Source organism: Electrophorus electricus, chromosome 26, assembly GCF_013358815.1.
Source record: "Electrophorus electricus isolate fEleEle1 chromosome 26, fEleEle1.pri, whole genome shotgun sequence".
Lineage (NCBI taxonomy): Eukaryota > Metazoa > Chordata > Actinopteri > Gymnotiformes > Gymnotidae > Electrophorus > Electrophorus electricus.
The window spans coordinates 1884819-1902209 of NC_049560.1; the positions used below are offsets into that span (position 1 = coordinate 1884819).

The following is a 17391-nucleotide window of genomic DNA, read 5'->3' on the forward strand; positions in this document are numbered from 1 at the left end:
TTGTAAACAAACCAACAAAAGACTTATCGCACAGTAGGCTACATGAATCCATGCGAAACTTTATTCAGTGCTATATAAATCAAACATGTTAGACTAGTTCAACAAATTAGCTACGACTGCAGTGTCTTAAAAAACAGGGAAAAAGCGATGCTTCATTACAATAGGCTGATGACCGCACACTGTACAATATTAAACTGTAGTCATTTACAAATACATAGCCACTTCGTTTTTTGGCTTTAAACAACCAAATGAACCTACTTTTTAAAATGTGTTGTTTTGTTCCCAATATGCGTTATACTGCTGGCCTGTACAAATGTATTCCTTTCAACATAAATTACTTCCATTTCAGTAATTCAATATATTTAATAGGGATACAGCTTGTTGATGGTTGCAAAAAGGCAAATCTGCCACATAATGGACTCAAAGAGAGCGGAAAAAGAAACGGCTTTAAATAAAAGAAGGTACGTGCTCATATTGAACACATCAAAACTGGACCCGTAAACAGCCACATTCCGCCCTTTGACAAATAAAAAGCAGTGTTACCATATCCGCTCAAATAAAAGCCACAAACCTCATACAGTAAAAAACGGCATATCTGTGGCAGGATTTTAACATCCCAAGACAAAATATACTACTTATCAATAAGCACATTGGTCCTCAGTCTAATCCATGCAGTAGTAATAAAATGTTTGGCACATTGCTTTTTGACACATTTTTATGATTTCAAGACAGTGTTAGACAACACAGTCCAAATCACTGTCACCCATGGTACATAGCAAAATTTATTTTTCAAATTGTAATGACTGTTGCTGAATCAACAAATCTGATACCAACCATGAATGAGGAAAAATAACATGGGAATGGCTACTGATACAATGAGACTTATCAATAACAAAGCATTTCACCTATGAAGCTGACATGGAAAAATCACTGATACAGCATTCAGTATAAGATTATCAAATTAGCTAGCTTGATTTTCACAACCTACACAATAATGCAATGCGGGTTTGGTCTTCTAAACCTCTGTGAACTATCATAAATGACACATAAGTGATACACTGATTTGAACAAATTGTTTTTTAACTAAAACAATTATTCTGTTGTGTGAAGGTGATAATAATAATAATAATAATAATAATAATAATAATAATAATAATAATATGATAAAACACCTATTTGTACTACACTGTAAAAATTCACAAACCTGCTGTGAACCAAAGCATTTTAAGCAAAATAAGTATTTTAAAATGCAAGGATAGGAGAGGGATTCTCTATGCAAGCAAAAAAAATTAATAAATAAATAAATTTCTACATACCATACTGATTTGGTTTAATGCACAAATACAGCACTGCTTAACAAGAAGAGCTCTCCCAGTACACTAAGTCTAACAAAACCATTTCAGTGATGATTCCTTGTGGTGTGGCCTTACAATCACTTCAGTACACTACTTTAAAAAATGAGGAGTAAATGAAGCAATTCCAACATAAGGCCACATGTCAACATAAATATATGCAAAAGTTGTCTTTATACAGACAAATGACATTCAGTGCTTTAGCGTACCAAACAACAGCTGCACTTCTTCATTTCATTATCTACCATTTTTGGCACACACAAGATAAACACATTCACCCGCTCACACGTGCTTTAAAAGAATTTCAAAGAGACATGTAATAAATACAGGAGTGAGATCCACTGACAAGCCTAGTGTCTTTTACATTCCAGTTGTGCATATATATTCTGTTTTAGTAAAATCATGGTTCCTGCTTGAATGTAGCAGAGACAGAAACTACATGTAGTGTTCCATGAGAAATGCAGGCAGACCTCAAATCTGCACTTTAAGACTGAGTTTGTAAGTAGAGTGGAAACCAGAACTTTGTGGAGAACTGCAGCACTCTAATGCAGGGTAGCACCGAGAAGTACTAGGACTTGGTGGGTGCTACTTTCTTAGGTGTTCCTGGCTTCTTTGTCTGCCATAGGTGGCTGTGGATGGTTATGGCGTCCACGCTGGCTGACATGGTCTTGGCTGGGATTTGGCTGAATTGCTTCCGGTCCGAGTTGTACTTGTAGAGGCCATCAACCATCTTGCGGGAGATGCTCTTAGGCCCAATGCCTGCCAGCTTGCTCATTTCCTCTGTATCGGGGCAGTAAATGTAGAGAGCTCGGAACTGGCAGCCAGAGTCACGGAACAGGATCAGGAAGTTGTTGGCCTCTGATTTCTCCATCTCCTACAGAAAAAAAAACTCCAAAATGTGACATGATGTGCTGTGGGAGCACTGTGCCTCATAATAAACTCATAATGTCCTTAACACAGTCGTTCCCTCTCCTTGACTTTCGCAGAAGGTTAGGTTTATATATTATGAATATTGTTGGAATTTATGAACTGTACTTCAGCATAATATTCCCCTAACTGATATTCTTACCTCTAAGATCTTGTTCTTCTGTGCCTCATTGACCTTCCCAGCCAAACAGCAATAAGCCAGGGCATTCTGAATAATATGCTTATTTGACTTGGCACTTGGCTCTTTGTACAATTTGGGACCTGCAAGAAAAGTTGTTACCTCAAAGTTTTTAACGGTTTAATGCCTTTGGAAGGCTGTATAATAAGCTATATTGTTTGGCAAACACAAAACAAACTAACTCTAGCTCTAACCTGTGTATTCCGTGTTAGAAGTTACAGAGGATGTGGTAGACCCATTTTCCCAGTCCTTTTCTCCATTGTGGCTCCCAGACCGAGTGGGAGACAGGAAACCATCAGCTGAGTCAGGCCTGCTGGGACACACATCACACAACTTAATACTGTCAATCAAACATTACCAGCACCATAGCAGCTGGGACTCCTTCTCCTGCTCATGTTAATTTAAAGGCAGTTAAATCTTTTGATGCGCACAACTATCATCATAATCCTTATAGACTTTGCTTTGCTGTACAGCACAGGTAAGTGATCTCAAATGTGTACAGCACAGATAACTGATCAAATGCACATATCAAATGCACATTTTCTACCACTCCTTTAAGAGACCTTGAGACCATCAACATCATATGGGCCACATTTCTCAGGCCACTGTGATGCTGTGGTTGAAGAGGACTTGGCATGCGGTATGAGGGATAAGCATGACCATGGGAGGTTAGTGGCATGACTGCACTCCCTTGCCTGCACCGTCTCATTATGCTGGACACATAATGAGGGCCTCCCAAAAGCAACTGTGAAATGCGGCACTCTGGATGGGCATCACGTTAGCAGGAACAGACAGGCCCCGTCTGTGTCATAGTCTGAGTAGCGAAGGGTGGGAAAGGTGACGTGGCTTATGCAACTAGGACTGACCTTCTCTTTCTCCTTACTTGAGAGCTCAAGTAGTATAGGCTGCCCGATGCTAAGCTATTGCTTCTGAGAAGCCAAAAAGATTCAGCAGAACACAAGAATTCATAAAATAAGGAAAAGCAGGTAACTACTGGAGAGATATTACAGAAGATATGGGGGTAAAAAACTAATTGGTTTTGTAATTTTGCTGGAATTCTAATGCTGTAAAAGGATTTTTAGGAATGTGTGCTACTGTAAAGAAACTTTGCTCAACAAGGCTTCTTACCTTGGGGTTCTTTTTTCTGAGCTCACACTCTCATTGTCTCCGAGACTGAGGGATGCCAAAGAGAGACTGGACACTGAAAAAACACGAGGTCGTGAACCTGGATGCAAAACATAAAAATGCTTTACTGTTACTCCAGACAAAGGACAAGTCCACCTGCTGTACTTTGGACTACCCTCTTTTAATAAAGCCCACTGCTCAGAGATTTTGTCTCACTTTATCTACTTGCTTATAGGTTTATCTTGGTAAATACTTAAAAAAAAATACTTAAAATGTAACACAGCAATAACAGACTTTGTGACTAACACATACTGAAAGCAATAAATTCAATACGATTAAAAAGATAGCTGCCAGTAACTTGAGGTCACAGTTTGTGTTAGTCCTGTTGCAGCTGTGTCAAACATTTATGTTAGTCCCGTCGCAATTGTTACAGAAATTCATTTGGAAGAATATTGGAGGAATTTAGTAAGAAAAAGTATTAGTCTGACTATTAGAAAATGCACAGAATAGTTGAGTCAAAGCACAGAAAAACAGTGTCTATTTTTTGTTATTCTTTTCTGTGATGTTAGGGCTGGAGCACCTGCTAAAACTGGTGTGTAATCAAAGATGCAGTGAGCAGGAAAGCAGAAGGTTGAGGGCAGCACAAAGCGAGCAGCGAGTTGGTCTTGCCGGGCGTAGGGCTCTCGCCCCTTTACCTGCTGCAGCCCTGATTGGGCCCTTTGGTGACTCCAGCACATCCCTGTGGATGGACTTGGGCCGTGGCTTCCTCGGTTTGGCCCCAGTGGGCCGAGCCTTTACCAGTGCATCCATGTCCTCCATGAGTTTGAGCTGTTTCCTTCGCAGGTACTCCTGCTTGATGAACTCCCGTCTGGCCTTCTCCTCCTCCTTCTTCTGACGATCTTCCTCTGCCTTCAGCCTGGGACAGGAGGCAGAAGGTTGAGAGAGCAAATCGAAGGTCGAGAAGAGCAATGCAGTAAGTCGGAACTGCTGGCTGGAGACAGGCTTCTCAGCCCACTCCTGGAGTTCCACCAGACTACCCCATCTCTAGCAGTAGCCTAACTGTATCCCATCTCCTGCAGAATCATAACAATATATCTACAGCAGTGTCCTGGCTCCCAAATCACCAGAACCATGCTATACAGGACATCACACATTTGTTATGGGTGTACTGGGAGCTAGTTGGAGCACAGATACAGGACCTGGTCTGATGAGCACTCACCTGGCCTCCTCTTTCTTCTGCTCCAGTTCGGCCTCCAGCTGCTGCTTCCTCTGCTGGCTCTCCCGCTCCCTCCGTAATCTCTTCTCCAGCAGGGCCTGCCGCTTCAGGGCCATACCATCCTCACCCTTCATATCATCCTACAGATGCAACAAGAATGGAAGCACAAAGACACGGGAGCCCAATTAGTATTTGATAGTTCCATTGTTGTTGTAAATACTGTAAATGCTCAAACATCTCAACTAGCATTTGCCAGATACTAATATTAAAAATTATTTTAGGGACTACAAGTATGCTAGTATATGACCTCTAGTATATGTCCAATGTCATCAATTGTTTTAAATGAACACAAATAAGTATATAATTCACATTATTACAGATTGTTACATAGCACACAGCTGTCCACTCAAAACAGCAAAATCAACAAAAATGTACGACTGTGTATTTCAGTTTAGCCAAAGTAAATCATATTTTTATTCATTTCAGTTAATTGATATAGGATGACATTATCTGTCTTGGAATTGTTAAGAATGTGAATGAACCAGAAAACATATAGTCGGTGCAAAATATTCACATGTAAATAATTTATTAGCTCCAGTTTTCTGACCTAGATCAAAACAGCATTGCCTACTGAGCTAAAAAATACATCTGTTTTAAACCAACTTACTTCTGCAAAATGTATGTGTCTGTAAATAGCCTAACACTTTTGATGTCATGGAAGATTATTAAAAAGTACTATTATTTGTACTCTCACAATATATCATGGTGACTTGAGACAAACTTGAGACAAACAAATGTTAATTTTAATTTTTAATTTTTAAACCCTTTATGAGACATACAAACATGAACATACACTAATACTGGCATTGTCTATGCTTTAATTGACAAGCTTTAATAGTAATATACTGATAAAACATTGTGGCATTGATAAGCTTTAATAGTTATACATTAATAAAACAGTTCAATATGTGTTCTATCTCCTTGATTAAATGTTATCAGAACTGATCATGCATACAGAATGTACATACCTTAAAGAAGAATCCACAGCATATTTTCTGTTCATCATCCAGATTTTCTCCTGCTCCTAGTTTCTCCCCATTTTCTTCTAGCGCCTGTCCATCGAGAGGTTTTAGGACAGATAATGGTACCTCAATCAAGTTTCTATTGTTCGTGGTAATGAAATCAACTGGCTTCTCTGTAGGTGTGACTATGACTGTTTCTTTGACAGCTTGTGATAGCACCTCAGAAACACTGGATTCCACTGTGGGCTTCATTTGTACTTCTGGCTTTTTTCGCTCCTCCTTATCTCCATCTTCTTCCACTTTGTTCTGTCCATGTTTCTCTTCTTCTACTTCATTGGCCATGACTACGTCAGTTTCAGGCCATGATGTGTTTTTGGTTGGTGAAGTGACATTAGTGGAACCCTCTGTGTCCAACACCTCAGAGGCCTGCATACCGTCCTTCTCTGCAGATGTGGTACCTGCAGGTTTTGCATCATTCCCCAGGTACGCGAAGGAGCTGGACACAGACTGAGAGGGGGAAAACCGTCGCAGACGAGGTATGCTGTCCACGGACTGGGGAACAGTCAGGACCCGGCTGAATGGGGCAATCTTCAGCTCGCTCGGCCTGGGTGTGCGAGGGGTTTTGGAGTGGAACGAGGCCGACTTTCTCTTGAGGTTGGTTGGGGAGCGATGGGCGGCACGTGGAGACTCAGCGGGCGAGGGAGAGCCAGAGGAGCGAGCCCCACTCCCTCTGAGCTCCCACACCTGTTTCTGGGGTGATGGATGGCGTGGGGACACAGCCCAGGTCTGCTGCTCCCGCATCTGCATTATGAGCTCCTGCTGCTGGGCCAGCCGCTGCATCTCTGCCTGCAAGAAGCTTAGTGAGGCATTCAGCTTTTCGATAGAGCGCGTGTACTCCAAAAGGTCTGCCTCAGATGCACCCTCCTCGCCAGGGGACTTTACTGGAGACTTGCCCGGGGACTTAGTGGCCTGTGGGGTGTCAGCTGGTACCTTGGCATCCTCTGAACTTGGGGTTTCCTCCTGGGCAGAGAAGGCGCCATCACTTTTCTTTCTGACCATTGTAAGGAAGGCATTGCGCCCCATCTTCTGCCTGTGACGTGTGAAGGCAGCTTCCACCTTCTTCTTCTGCGCCTCAATGGCACGCCGCTTCTCCTCCAGGCGCATGCGCAGTTGCGCCATTTCAGCAGCCATAGCCTGGGCCGGATCCTTCGGCGGCTGGTGAACAGGGCTCATCTCTGGCGAAGGAGCCCAGGAGACCGAGTGGGGAAGGTTGAGGTCCGAACTGTCCGGCGTGGTCCCCTGAGAACTGCAGCCCTTGGCCTCCACATTTGGGTGGAGCTTTTTGAACTTCTGCTCAGCGAAGCTGGTCATCTTAACACCAGGAGTGAAGGTAGGAGTGGGAGGGTAACCTGTGGGAGACTTGGTGCTGATGCTACTGGGGCATGGACTGATGGAGCACTGGCTGTGACCTGCTCTGGTTTCAGAGTCCTGGTCCGTGTCCAAGTCCATACTCATTGTGCAGTCCCTTAGGGACGAGTCCTCATCCAGCATCTCCTGGATGTCTTCTGTCCTCACATGGATGCCAGTGTCCACCTCTGTAGTTGATGTGCTCCAGGCCTCTTTTGTCTCTGATACAAAGTCTAGTTCTTCTTCTGTTTGGGTTTTGGAGGATAGTTCTCCTTTGGTCTGCAGATGAAGGAAGAATCCTTCACTTTGTGCCTGAGCCACAGGGCTCTGCTGTTGCTTCTCAGAGTTCTGGATAATGTCCAGGGCCTCTTCCATGTTAGGTGCCACCGCACCATTCATACGCTCAGCTTCTGCAAGGCTGTCTGGACAGCCCTCCTCCTCAATACCTATGTTTTTGCCATTGACAGGCTGGAAGGACAGGTTGCGTTTCATTCCCTTGGCCATGTTAGCTACTTTGAACCCAAAGCCCTCAGTGCTCACAGACCTGGTCATCCCCCTGCTGGCTAGTGCAGGGGTCTGGCTGGTGTCCTCTTTATCAAATGGAATGTCAAAGGACACTCCCTGAGTGGCTGACCTGGACAAAAAGAGGCTTATCAGCACAGGTTTTCAACCTTTTCATCCTAGTTCTAATGCATACAGTAGCATTGTAAATGCTCACCGTTTCTCCTTGGGCCAAGTCCCTATAAAGCTGTCCACAAACGACATGGAGGTTGATCGCTTGATCTCACCTGAGCAGCACATAAACAATGGTTAATGTTTTTCTAGTACACAGTACTGCATTCATAAGACAACAAACAAACTACTTTACAAATATAAAATGGCCATGTGTTGTCACCTTACCTGAGTTTAAGGTTCGAAGTTGTGGTCGCAGTGGTAGGCTAAAATATAGAAGCACAGATTAGTAGGATACCAAAATACAGACAGTGATGTTTTTCCTTCAAGTACTAGCTCACAACTATCTGGTTATGAATTCTGAAGACAGTGAGATTTAAAATGTGGATTTAAAAAGGTGGATTTAAAAATATTTAACCAGTGCATTATGAGGCTTCTTTCCCAAGTGAAATTTTGTCTTTATACCTCGGCCTGTTTGGACTGGGAGGTCTTTCCATGAAGCTTCTCTTTGTGACTTTTGAGATGGGCACATATGGCACAGTCTTTATTGATGGAGCTGGTGCTGAAGGTCACATTGATGAATGTCACTCCACACATTTACAGCTAATTTTTCTAAAACTTCATTAAGAATACAGTAGCTTTATTTGAATACTAGTTTACCTTCATTGGCCAAAACCTGAGGCTGCACAAAAGATGGCTTAACCACTTCAAACCACCAGAAGAGCTCAGCCATAAATACAAGGTAGTTATTCTGTTGAAGAAAAAATATAAGAGAGACTTCAGTTTTTCATGAGGTGGTCATGTAACAGGACATTTTTAGTCATTCTTCTATACGTTTCTGTGGTCTAGTGCAATATTTGTTTTGCTCCACAAGATGTCTCTGCACTTCTTAATCAAGAAAATTTCATCCCGTGAGAAGCAGTGCTTCGGATATCCACTGCTGGAGTAGCCCTGCACTGAGCATACCAGATTCATTTCAGGAAGGGCTTGATATTAATTAAATTGTTTCAACCAGGTCGGTTAAGGAGAAATACTAAACAGCAGAGCATGGATACTCCAGGAGTGGAATATGGGGAACACGCAAGCAATGAATAAAACAGACAGTTCATATAAGATTATTTGTCTAAAGTTGACAAGTCATCCACTACCAGTAACCAGTGGACAACTAAGCATAAACAAATCCATAACCAAACAAAAGCATGTAGAAAAGCATCTCCATCAGATTTTGCACTATGAACATAATTTTTGATGATTGCTTTGCATGACTATTATAAAATTATGCAATGGCTTTAAGATGTGCTAAAAGATATGCTTAACACACACACACACACACACACACACACACACTTATACCCAGGCTAAAACTTTTACATGTAACCTTGAATACCTAGACACCGTGAAAAATGCTTTAGTCATGCAGAGTGGTTCAGAATATGCTGTTTGCCCTGCGGCAGTACTCATAGTTACCCATTTAAAGGCATAGCCAATGAATCAAGGGAACTCCCAAAAGGTGTTAGGTCAGAATTTTAAAAAGCCTTCCTTTGCCGCATGTGCCCGACTCTTTCAAGGCTACAGGCGTTCCACGGAACCATTCCCAAATGCAGTGCTTATCCAATGTGGCTATGTGATTATTACCATTACGAAACAACTAATTACGTTCTAGCATTCTGTGGCCCCAAAACCCCCAGAGTTCTGCAAAATGTAAAATAACAAAACTTTCTATTATATAATAATATAACAAATTAGATATTATTTAATAATAAACAAAAGTTTATTAGCATGCTAATAGAAGGGATTGAGGAATATGCCAGTATCGGTGTGAGGCAGACCTTTCACAACATAAGGGCCTGAGTGAGTGAGCATGTTTGAACCCGGATGGTGTTTGGCTCCAGTTCCAGCTCCCCCATCTACTCACCGAGACACAGCACTTTCTCATGTACGAGGCATGGACACGTTGGGCTTACAAAATGAACCCTGTTGAAAAAAGTCTTTGACATGAACTGTTTTCTTAAGTTGACCTTCAGTACAATCAGATATCTTTTCAGAGGGCTGCCCGATGGGATTTCGGGAAAGCGAGTGACCCGACTGGACTGCCACCTTACAGCAAAAGCTAGGAAGCTAATCCTTTTAGCGTATATTCTTCAGCTAATTTCGGGCTGTGTAACTTTTAGCAGCGCCAATGTTATTATTTTGACAGACAGTTAAAAATAGGCTTAGAAAAAAAAAAATACGCTGCCAAATTTTGCATGCACAGAGGGAAGTGCTGCAGCAATAACCCATGTGTCAAAAGGATTTTTGTCCTTATGAGCACTTAGTGGTACAACAAAAGGTTAAATTATAGAGATGGTGAACACTTCAAAACAGTCTAGTCACAGCAAATGGATAACTCCACTCTCCTCTCTATGATGGCAGTGAATAATAAATGGCCTGAATGGTAATATACCAAAGTTATAACAAAGCAGCAGGCGATTTGCCATTTCTTAGGCACAGTAAACACTCAAAACAAGGAAAGTGTAGGTGAAATGCCCCAATAAACATGCACGTCTGAAGCTGTCTGGCAGTGTCTTTGTGGGTATACACGGTTAGCCAGGATAAGTAATGGGTGGGGAGGCTTAACTGTGTGGTCTCTTTTCAGTATGGGCAGGTTTAGCAAACTGCGCAACTGTGTCCTAGTGAGGAGAATTGAGCAACAGAAAGTAGGTCAAGGTTACAACTCCTTAACCTACTCTCAATTCCACTCACATCTTAGAGTCTCCATGCTGAAGCCAGACAAAGACACACACCAACTCTTATATGCTCAGACCTGTACCAGTGGGGCATTCACCAGGAATGATTCACAGAGTATTCACTATTTGGGAGGTAACCATGATAATTTAAGGGATTATATAGAATAAAATAATTTGGACAGATGTGAGCATTCATTAAAGGATTTACTATATATCTGGCTGGTTATGTCTTCTACTTGCAGTATTTCATGAGTTTGACAGGTGTAACAAGGAGACAGCAGTTTATGAAAGGACAAGCAGACAGCTATTTTAGGAACAGAAGACACAGCAACTATTGCAGCTAATTTTTAAAGACCAAGTACAGATATTATTGACAGACAACCCTACTTCTGCTTCTTTTAAGAGAATCAGGTCTAAATGAAACTGAGCCGTATCATAAAGCAATAGTGGGAGACTGTAGTCCCTCCCAGCATTAATAAATCTGTTCTAAATGATTCAGTACACTGTGGTAGAAATAAGCATGGATTTCAGTTCACCTTCCTGCCTCCCTGAAGCAAACACAACTACATTTTATAGGACTGCTGAGAGGGCTGTCTGTTCCTATGCACATTTGACTATGCAGGAAACTGTTTGCTGTCTCTAGGATTTAGGAAACTGAGCAGCAAATATGTGCTGAATGCAGGCTACACAGGATATACAGTCAGGAAGGCTCAGGCAGGCCACACACACTCAGTGTGTTCCTATTCAGTCTGCTTTTAATGTTTGGAATACCTGCTCACTCTGACCTGACCACAATGGCTCATGAAACAAATCAGAATGTAGGATATTTAAACAGCAGCAATAACAGCAAAGTGGTAAAAATAAAAAGACACACACACACACACAAGAAAAACTAACAAACAAAACCAGTCATATCAGATTGAATCCCAGAGAATTATCACTCTAATGACAAGATTTAACTGTTATATATCAAAGTTAGCATGCCAGTCTAATAATATACACACACTGTAACAAACACAGAAAGGATTCCTCCATTATGTGTTCACAATTTTCACCGTAAGAGTAATGCAGAAGTTATTTATTCATATTCAGTCAAAAATGAACATAGCTGAATCATCAAGGTTGTCCTCGAGTGTGTCTGATTTTCTGATCATATAATGAGCTACATCAGTATTCTAAACATGGTCATGCTTTACATGTCTACTTCTCAAATGAGTGTATTTTCATTTTCACAGTATCTTTTTACTGCGTGTGAGAATCTGTTACCATGACAAGTCTCTTCCCAGTGTTGGCTTGCTAAAGCATGACTCACCACTCTGGCAAATGGACTAAACCAATGGCCTGCCACTACAGGCACACACTGTGCTTCTGCTAGTAAAAGTGAGCTGTACCAAATTCCTGGAACAACGGTCTTAACACCACTCATCTCCCCAGCACCACAGGAGCTCAAACTCTTGTCCTGCTTTCCACTGGTGATTTGGCTCCAATTCAAATCAATCTGTTAATTTCCACGCAAGTTCAAAATCAACATAATGGTGTATTTTTTCATGGCAAAGAGTGAACTCTTAAATTCAGGTTATTGTGGATGACGGTGATGTCAGCCATGTGCTTGCATCCAACTGGGACTACTGTGTTCCTGTATTGGTCCAGATTGAAGGCTTACTTTGATGGATGAAGATGCGAAGAGCATGTCCTCTAGGCTGAAGTGGCAGCAGCAGTTCAAGTGCTCGCGGCAGAAGTCCTGGATGAGCTGCAGGTTGTACAAGCTGTCTGCCAGTGACATGGTTTCTTTCAGGCATATGTCTGTTGAGGAAACACCAAAGTGCTGTACAAACCAAACAACAGAGTTTTACTGTGTTCGAAGTATGCTGGAACTCCACCAATCAGAGATAAGGCTGTTAATCACTTAAATAACAGCATCAAGCAACAAACCATGTGACAAGTAAGATAAATAGAGCCATTTTTCTTTGTGACCTTGAGAAGTAACTGTTTTGCATTTTATGCATGGACTCAGTGAAGAGTTGATAAAACTCCCTCAGTCTACAGTATCTCAGTTTGACGTGATCACACTAGCATGAAAGATGATAAACATGAATGGATTAAATGATTATGCTGCTTCTTCAGTAAAATTCTATATGTGCTTTAAAGAAGGTACATTAATTCTGTAAATATTTACAAGGCAAAACTGTTAAAGCTCTTAATTCCTTATTTTTTTCTCACTTATTTCTCTTTGCAACATGCGCAAGATAAAGTCATTATAGTCATACTTTCTGAAACAAAAATACATTCTAGGGTAACTTCATGGGCAGGCGCCCACACACAAAGAGACTTTTTTTTTTTTTTCTGTCTATACCAGAAAATGTCTTGCCTAAGCACACAAACACATGGCCTCTACCCAGGGGAGGCGAGCATACCCTCCAGTTTGACGAGGTCAGGGCAGTAGAAGTGCAGCAGAGCCGCTAGGCCGCAGCCGTCTGTGCTGTCCTTCAGCAGATTGTCCACGGAGGGGATCCATGGCGCAGTCTTAGACAGAGGCTGCTCCTTCCTATAGCGGGCCTGCGACACCATCACAGAGACGCAGTGAATTCACCACGGCATCTACAACACGGTGCACAGCCACAGCTGAAACGTTAGGTCAGCTCAATAACGTGTCTGTCTGTACACACAGACATTCACCGAGGCGTACTAAAATCTGGTTTACACTATTTAATACATTATCAGCACGTACAATGGGGATGGACACATGCATCGAGGTATATGAATACAAATGGATGCCACAGGATGAGTAAATGCTGACTACTTGTGTGAACTCTAAACATTTTTCTTTCAGGTGAGTTAGCAGTTGTGGCGAACTGCATGATTTCTCATGCACTGGTCTCATTGTGGGAAGTTGTCAGATGTTCTGGGTTGTGAGATTACTTTTGCCTTGGTAGAACTGATGTTGAACAAAAACAAACAGGTGACAAAATGATGGAGGGGAACAGAAAGTACATCCATCTTTAAACTTACAGGAACCAACTTCATATACCATTTGGTTGGAGACTTCAGTCAGAGAAAGGAGAGAAGTATGGAGGGAGAGGCGTAGAGGTGTGTGTGTGTGTGTGTGTGTGTGTGTGTGTGAGAGAGAGAGAGAGAGAGAGAGAGAGAGAGAGAGAGAGAGAGAGAGAGAGAGTTCAGTTAGGAAGGGTTTATCTGATCCAGTCAGAGAAGGAATGAGAAAACAGAGCAGACTCTGTGATGGGATTACCAATGTCATCAATAACTGTTTACTTTAACTAGTAAACTGAGATACAGAAAAAATGCATTTCTCTTCTTAGGAGCATCCAAACTACAGACAGAAATCACCAGCATGACTCTGGGTGTTAGGACTCTCAGGTTTAACCCTCAGGGCTCCAGAAGTATTCTTTGTTGTTGTAATTACTATATAGTTGGTTGTATACAGTATTGTATTTTCTAATTACTATAGTGTTTTCACTTTTTTAAATACTTTACATGGTGATCCACTGACCCACAGGTCAACTCAAGAGAAAGGCTAATATTTGGCTCACATCAGCGTCCACAATGGGAAACCTTTAGAACCATTTCATCCTTGAGGAACTGGGGATTTCACAGCTTCATTCCAAACCATATGAACTCTCTGTAAGGGGTTATTTAAAGCCCTAGGTGAAGTATAAGTTCTAATTTATTGCCTTGATCTCTGACCCCCCCCCCCCCCCCAAGACATCTTTCTGGGATAAATTTTCTAGCCACGTGGTAATTTACATAAATGCAAAGATCAGGGATTTGGTTTTGTAGAACTCTACTAGGCTTTAATCAACTCTGTGGTATAACAAACAGCTGGCAATGTGAAAAAGCATGCTCTAAAATGAAATATATATATTAAAATATATAAACATAAATATATATATAACTCTCTAATTGATCTAATTCATGTTAATAACAAAATCTAGCAGACTGACCTTCCACTACTTAGCACTAATGCTATCCCTTTGACAACCGTCACATGACCACGCGCTAGTGAAAGAATCTTCTCTCAAGGTCTTTTGTAGGTATCTGCCTCAAATTGTGATAGTGACACAATCTTTCATAAAATTCTAAGGGATCTGTGTGTCTATAATGGGAGCTGGGTTTGTTAGTCTGCCTTTTTTGTAATTTCATTTATTTCTGGAGAGTCAGTGGTGGTGCGCAGATGCCAGGAGACCAGACACCCTGACTCATGGCTTTCTGTTGGAATGAATAACGGGGCTGACTGGATGTCAAGACAGAACTCAGGTGAACAGTATTTTCCTTGCCCTCCTGAGACACCCGTGCTGATCAGGCTACTGATTCAAAGCTGATGTTAAGCCACATAAGGCCACTTTGGTATAACTTTTGTATTCTGGATTTTGATTGTTATCTGACATCTTGTTGGTTTTTTTTGTTTTTTTTTTGACAGTTAATATTTAAAATCTGAATTGGATTAACCATATTTAGAATTCATTTTTAATAACTTAAAATTGGATATGCAAAGATATTAAACAGAGATTATTTTTGATCCATTTTGTATCCATGGCTTTGTTTCTTGACCTGAAGGCCAGAATAATTATCCTGGACTGATCAGTCTTATGTTGCATTCCACGTTGAGACTGGACATAAACCTCACTGAGCTAAAAATTCACATAGAGGACAATGGCACTGTGCCAGGCACCACTGGCCTGATAACACTGGGAGTGGGGGAGGGAGCTAAATGGTGACACGCTAGGGGAGCATGAGACACTTGTGGGTCTCTTCTGCTTTCGTCACACACAGAGGAGGAAGAGAATGCAGAACAAAAGAAGGAGGAACCAGAATCAAACTGAGAGATTCCAGACACCAGGACATGGCATTCCCCATAGAAGAGCCTCTGATTCAGCAAAGCCAGAAAACCCTGACCAGGCAACATGACACATATCACAGTAGCATTTGTGCTTCACAGCGCATGTTGGCAGATCACTGTAGCAATAGTTTATACAGCAGTGTTTGAACAAAGACAGGGTACTATAACAAGAGATAAATCTTGAAGGGAACAGACTGTTTGCTAACTATTTATCAATTACCATTTATTTACACAGATGACATACTGACAAGCATTCTCACAGTAACAGGCAATTAACAATGTTTAATTTTGAACAGGCTATAAATTTAGTCACATTTCATCTTGTATGTAGTCACATTTTTATCTTAAACTTAAAGGTTCTGTGGCAGGCAGCATCTAATTCCACTTAAAAAAAATTATATATATATATATATATATATATATATATATATATATAACAACAAACAAGTAGAGTAGTAAAGCACTATCTAATATGAAACATTACTATTAAGTATTTTTCATCTAAAGTCGAAGTCTATGTTTAACAGCTATGGTAGCCTAATTCCACACTGAGACCAGACTGAGAGCAGGCCAAGGAGAGCCATACACTCACCTTTGGGCTCTCGACAGGCTCCGCATTCTGTGCCTCTCTCCTGCTTTGCTCCTGCATGATGATCTCTTTCAAGTACTCGTTTACCTTTTTTAATGAGAGAGAAAAACTAAACACAGCATTCAATCACAATGGCTACCAATGCATAAAAAAGACATTCCAATCAGACAAATGAATGCTATGACCTTTCAATGTTTTGCTGACAGGGCATTTAAAACTCTGTCTGGTAACTTCATAGTAATGTGATAATCTATTACAAATCTCTTAATCCATTAAATACACCTTTTAAGTGCACCTATTAAAATATTTTAAATACATTAATGAGGTAAAGGTTTTTGTTTTTCTAAGTTGTAGAAATGGCAGACTGTGTCTGTGTAAGAGTATGTGAATGTGTGTGTGTGTGTGTGTGTGTGTGCGTATGTGGGGATGGGGGTGTGTGTGCGTGCACTGTAGAAGCACAGTTGACTTATACAAGAATGTAAGCAGTCCAGGCCCAGAAGGGACATCCCTTAGGCAAGTCACAGAGATGCCAACGCAAATGGCAAATGCCAGCCAAGTACTTTAACTGTATTTAAATCTAGGGAAGACCAAATAAATTTCCCATTTTTGACCTTCTGGTTCAAGTTTGTTCATGGTACTGATGTTAAGCCAGACTAGTTATATCAATTATAATGATTAGGCCTCATAAAGGGACAATATTGTAATTTAGAACCAAGTCTGGGGAGGACTTTGAGTTTTATGATGGCACACAAGGAGGTCAACAGGGACTACCTTATTCATCCAGCTGGTGACTGCATCCTCCGTGTCGTATGGTACGTCTCCTTCGACATAGTCTGTGGAATACTGCTTCATACACATCACCACTTTCTCCACGCTTACCGTCTCCACTGTGTAGGCCATCATGAGGGTGTCGATCATGGCAAGGTGGGCACTCTGCAACCAGGAACCAAGACATACAGATCAGTGGAGGTCTGCAATTGGTTGCGCAATCAGCAAGTCAGACCCATCTCTCACCATGTACAATATACTGATTGTTACAGTTGGCCATATCCCCCTGTGGTGGTTGCCCTGGTAACAGCTGCGTCTGTCCCCTGTTGCTCGACCCAATTAATATAATCTCTGAGACCAGACTACAGCTCCTACCACTTTATCTTGGAGCCATGTATTCATTCACCTCAATGCGTCACACTATATATATCATACCCTCATAAACGAAAACTGAGAATGCAAAGATGACAGACTCTTGCCTATATAAGACAAGGTTCACACAAGAAGAGGGAAAGTCGTTAACTTTTACCTGCCACTCCAAAATCCAATATGTC

The 17391-nt window shown here is 41.5% G+C and overlaps 1 protein-coding gene across 7 annotated transcripts in view; it reads right to left on the bottom strand.

Annotated features, from left to right (window-relative positions):
- Positions 1–39: 39 nt before the first annotated feature.
- camsap2a (calmodulin regulated spectrin-associated protein family, member 2a) overlaps positions 40–17391 on the bottom strand; it is a 31760-nt gene continuing 14408 nt past the window's right edge. Inside the window, exons 3-18 of one of the 7 annotated variants that reach the window (XM_027023995.2) lie at positions 16841–17002; positions 16073–16156; positions 13635–13667; positions 13040–13181; positions 12289–12428; positions 8560–8650; positions 8365–8461; positions 8128–8165; positions 7946–8015; positions 5827–7861; positions 4802–4938; positions 4278–4498; positions 3586–3658; positions 2652–2767; positions 2422–2540; positions 40–2226 (exon numbers count right to left, since the gene is read on the bottom strand). In XM_027023995.2, the coding sequence (XP_026879796.2) occupies positions 1921–2226; positions 2422–2540; positions 2652–2767; positions 3586–3658; positions 4278–4498; positions 4802–4938; positions 5827–7861; positions 7946–8015; positions 8128–8165; positions 8365–8461; positions 8560–8650; positions 12289–12428; positions 13040–13181; positions 13635–13667; positions 16073–16156; positions 16841–17002 (3864 nt within the window). In that variant the 3' untranslated portion in view covers positions 40–1920. The other 6 variants (XM_027023994.2, XM_027023993.2, XM_027023992.2 and 3 more) reach the window with 6 other exon arrangements.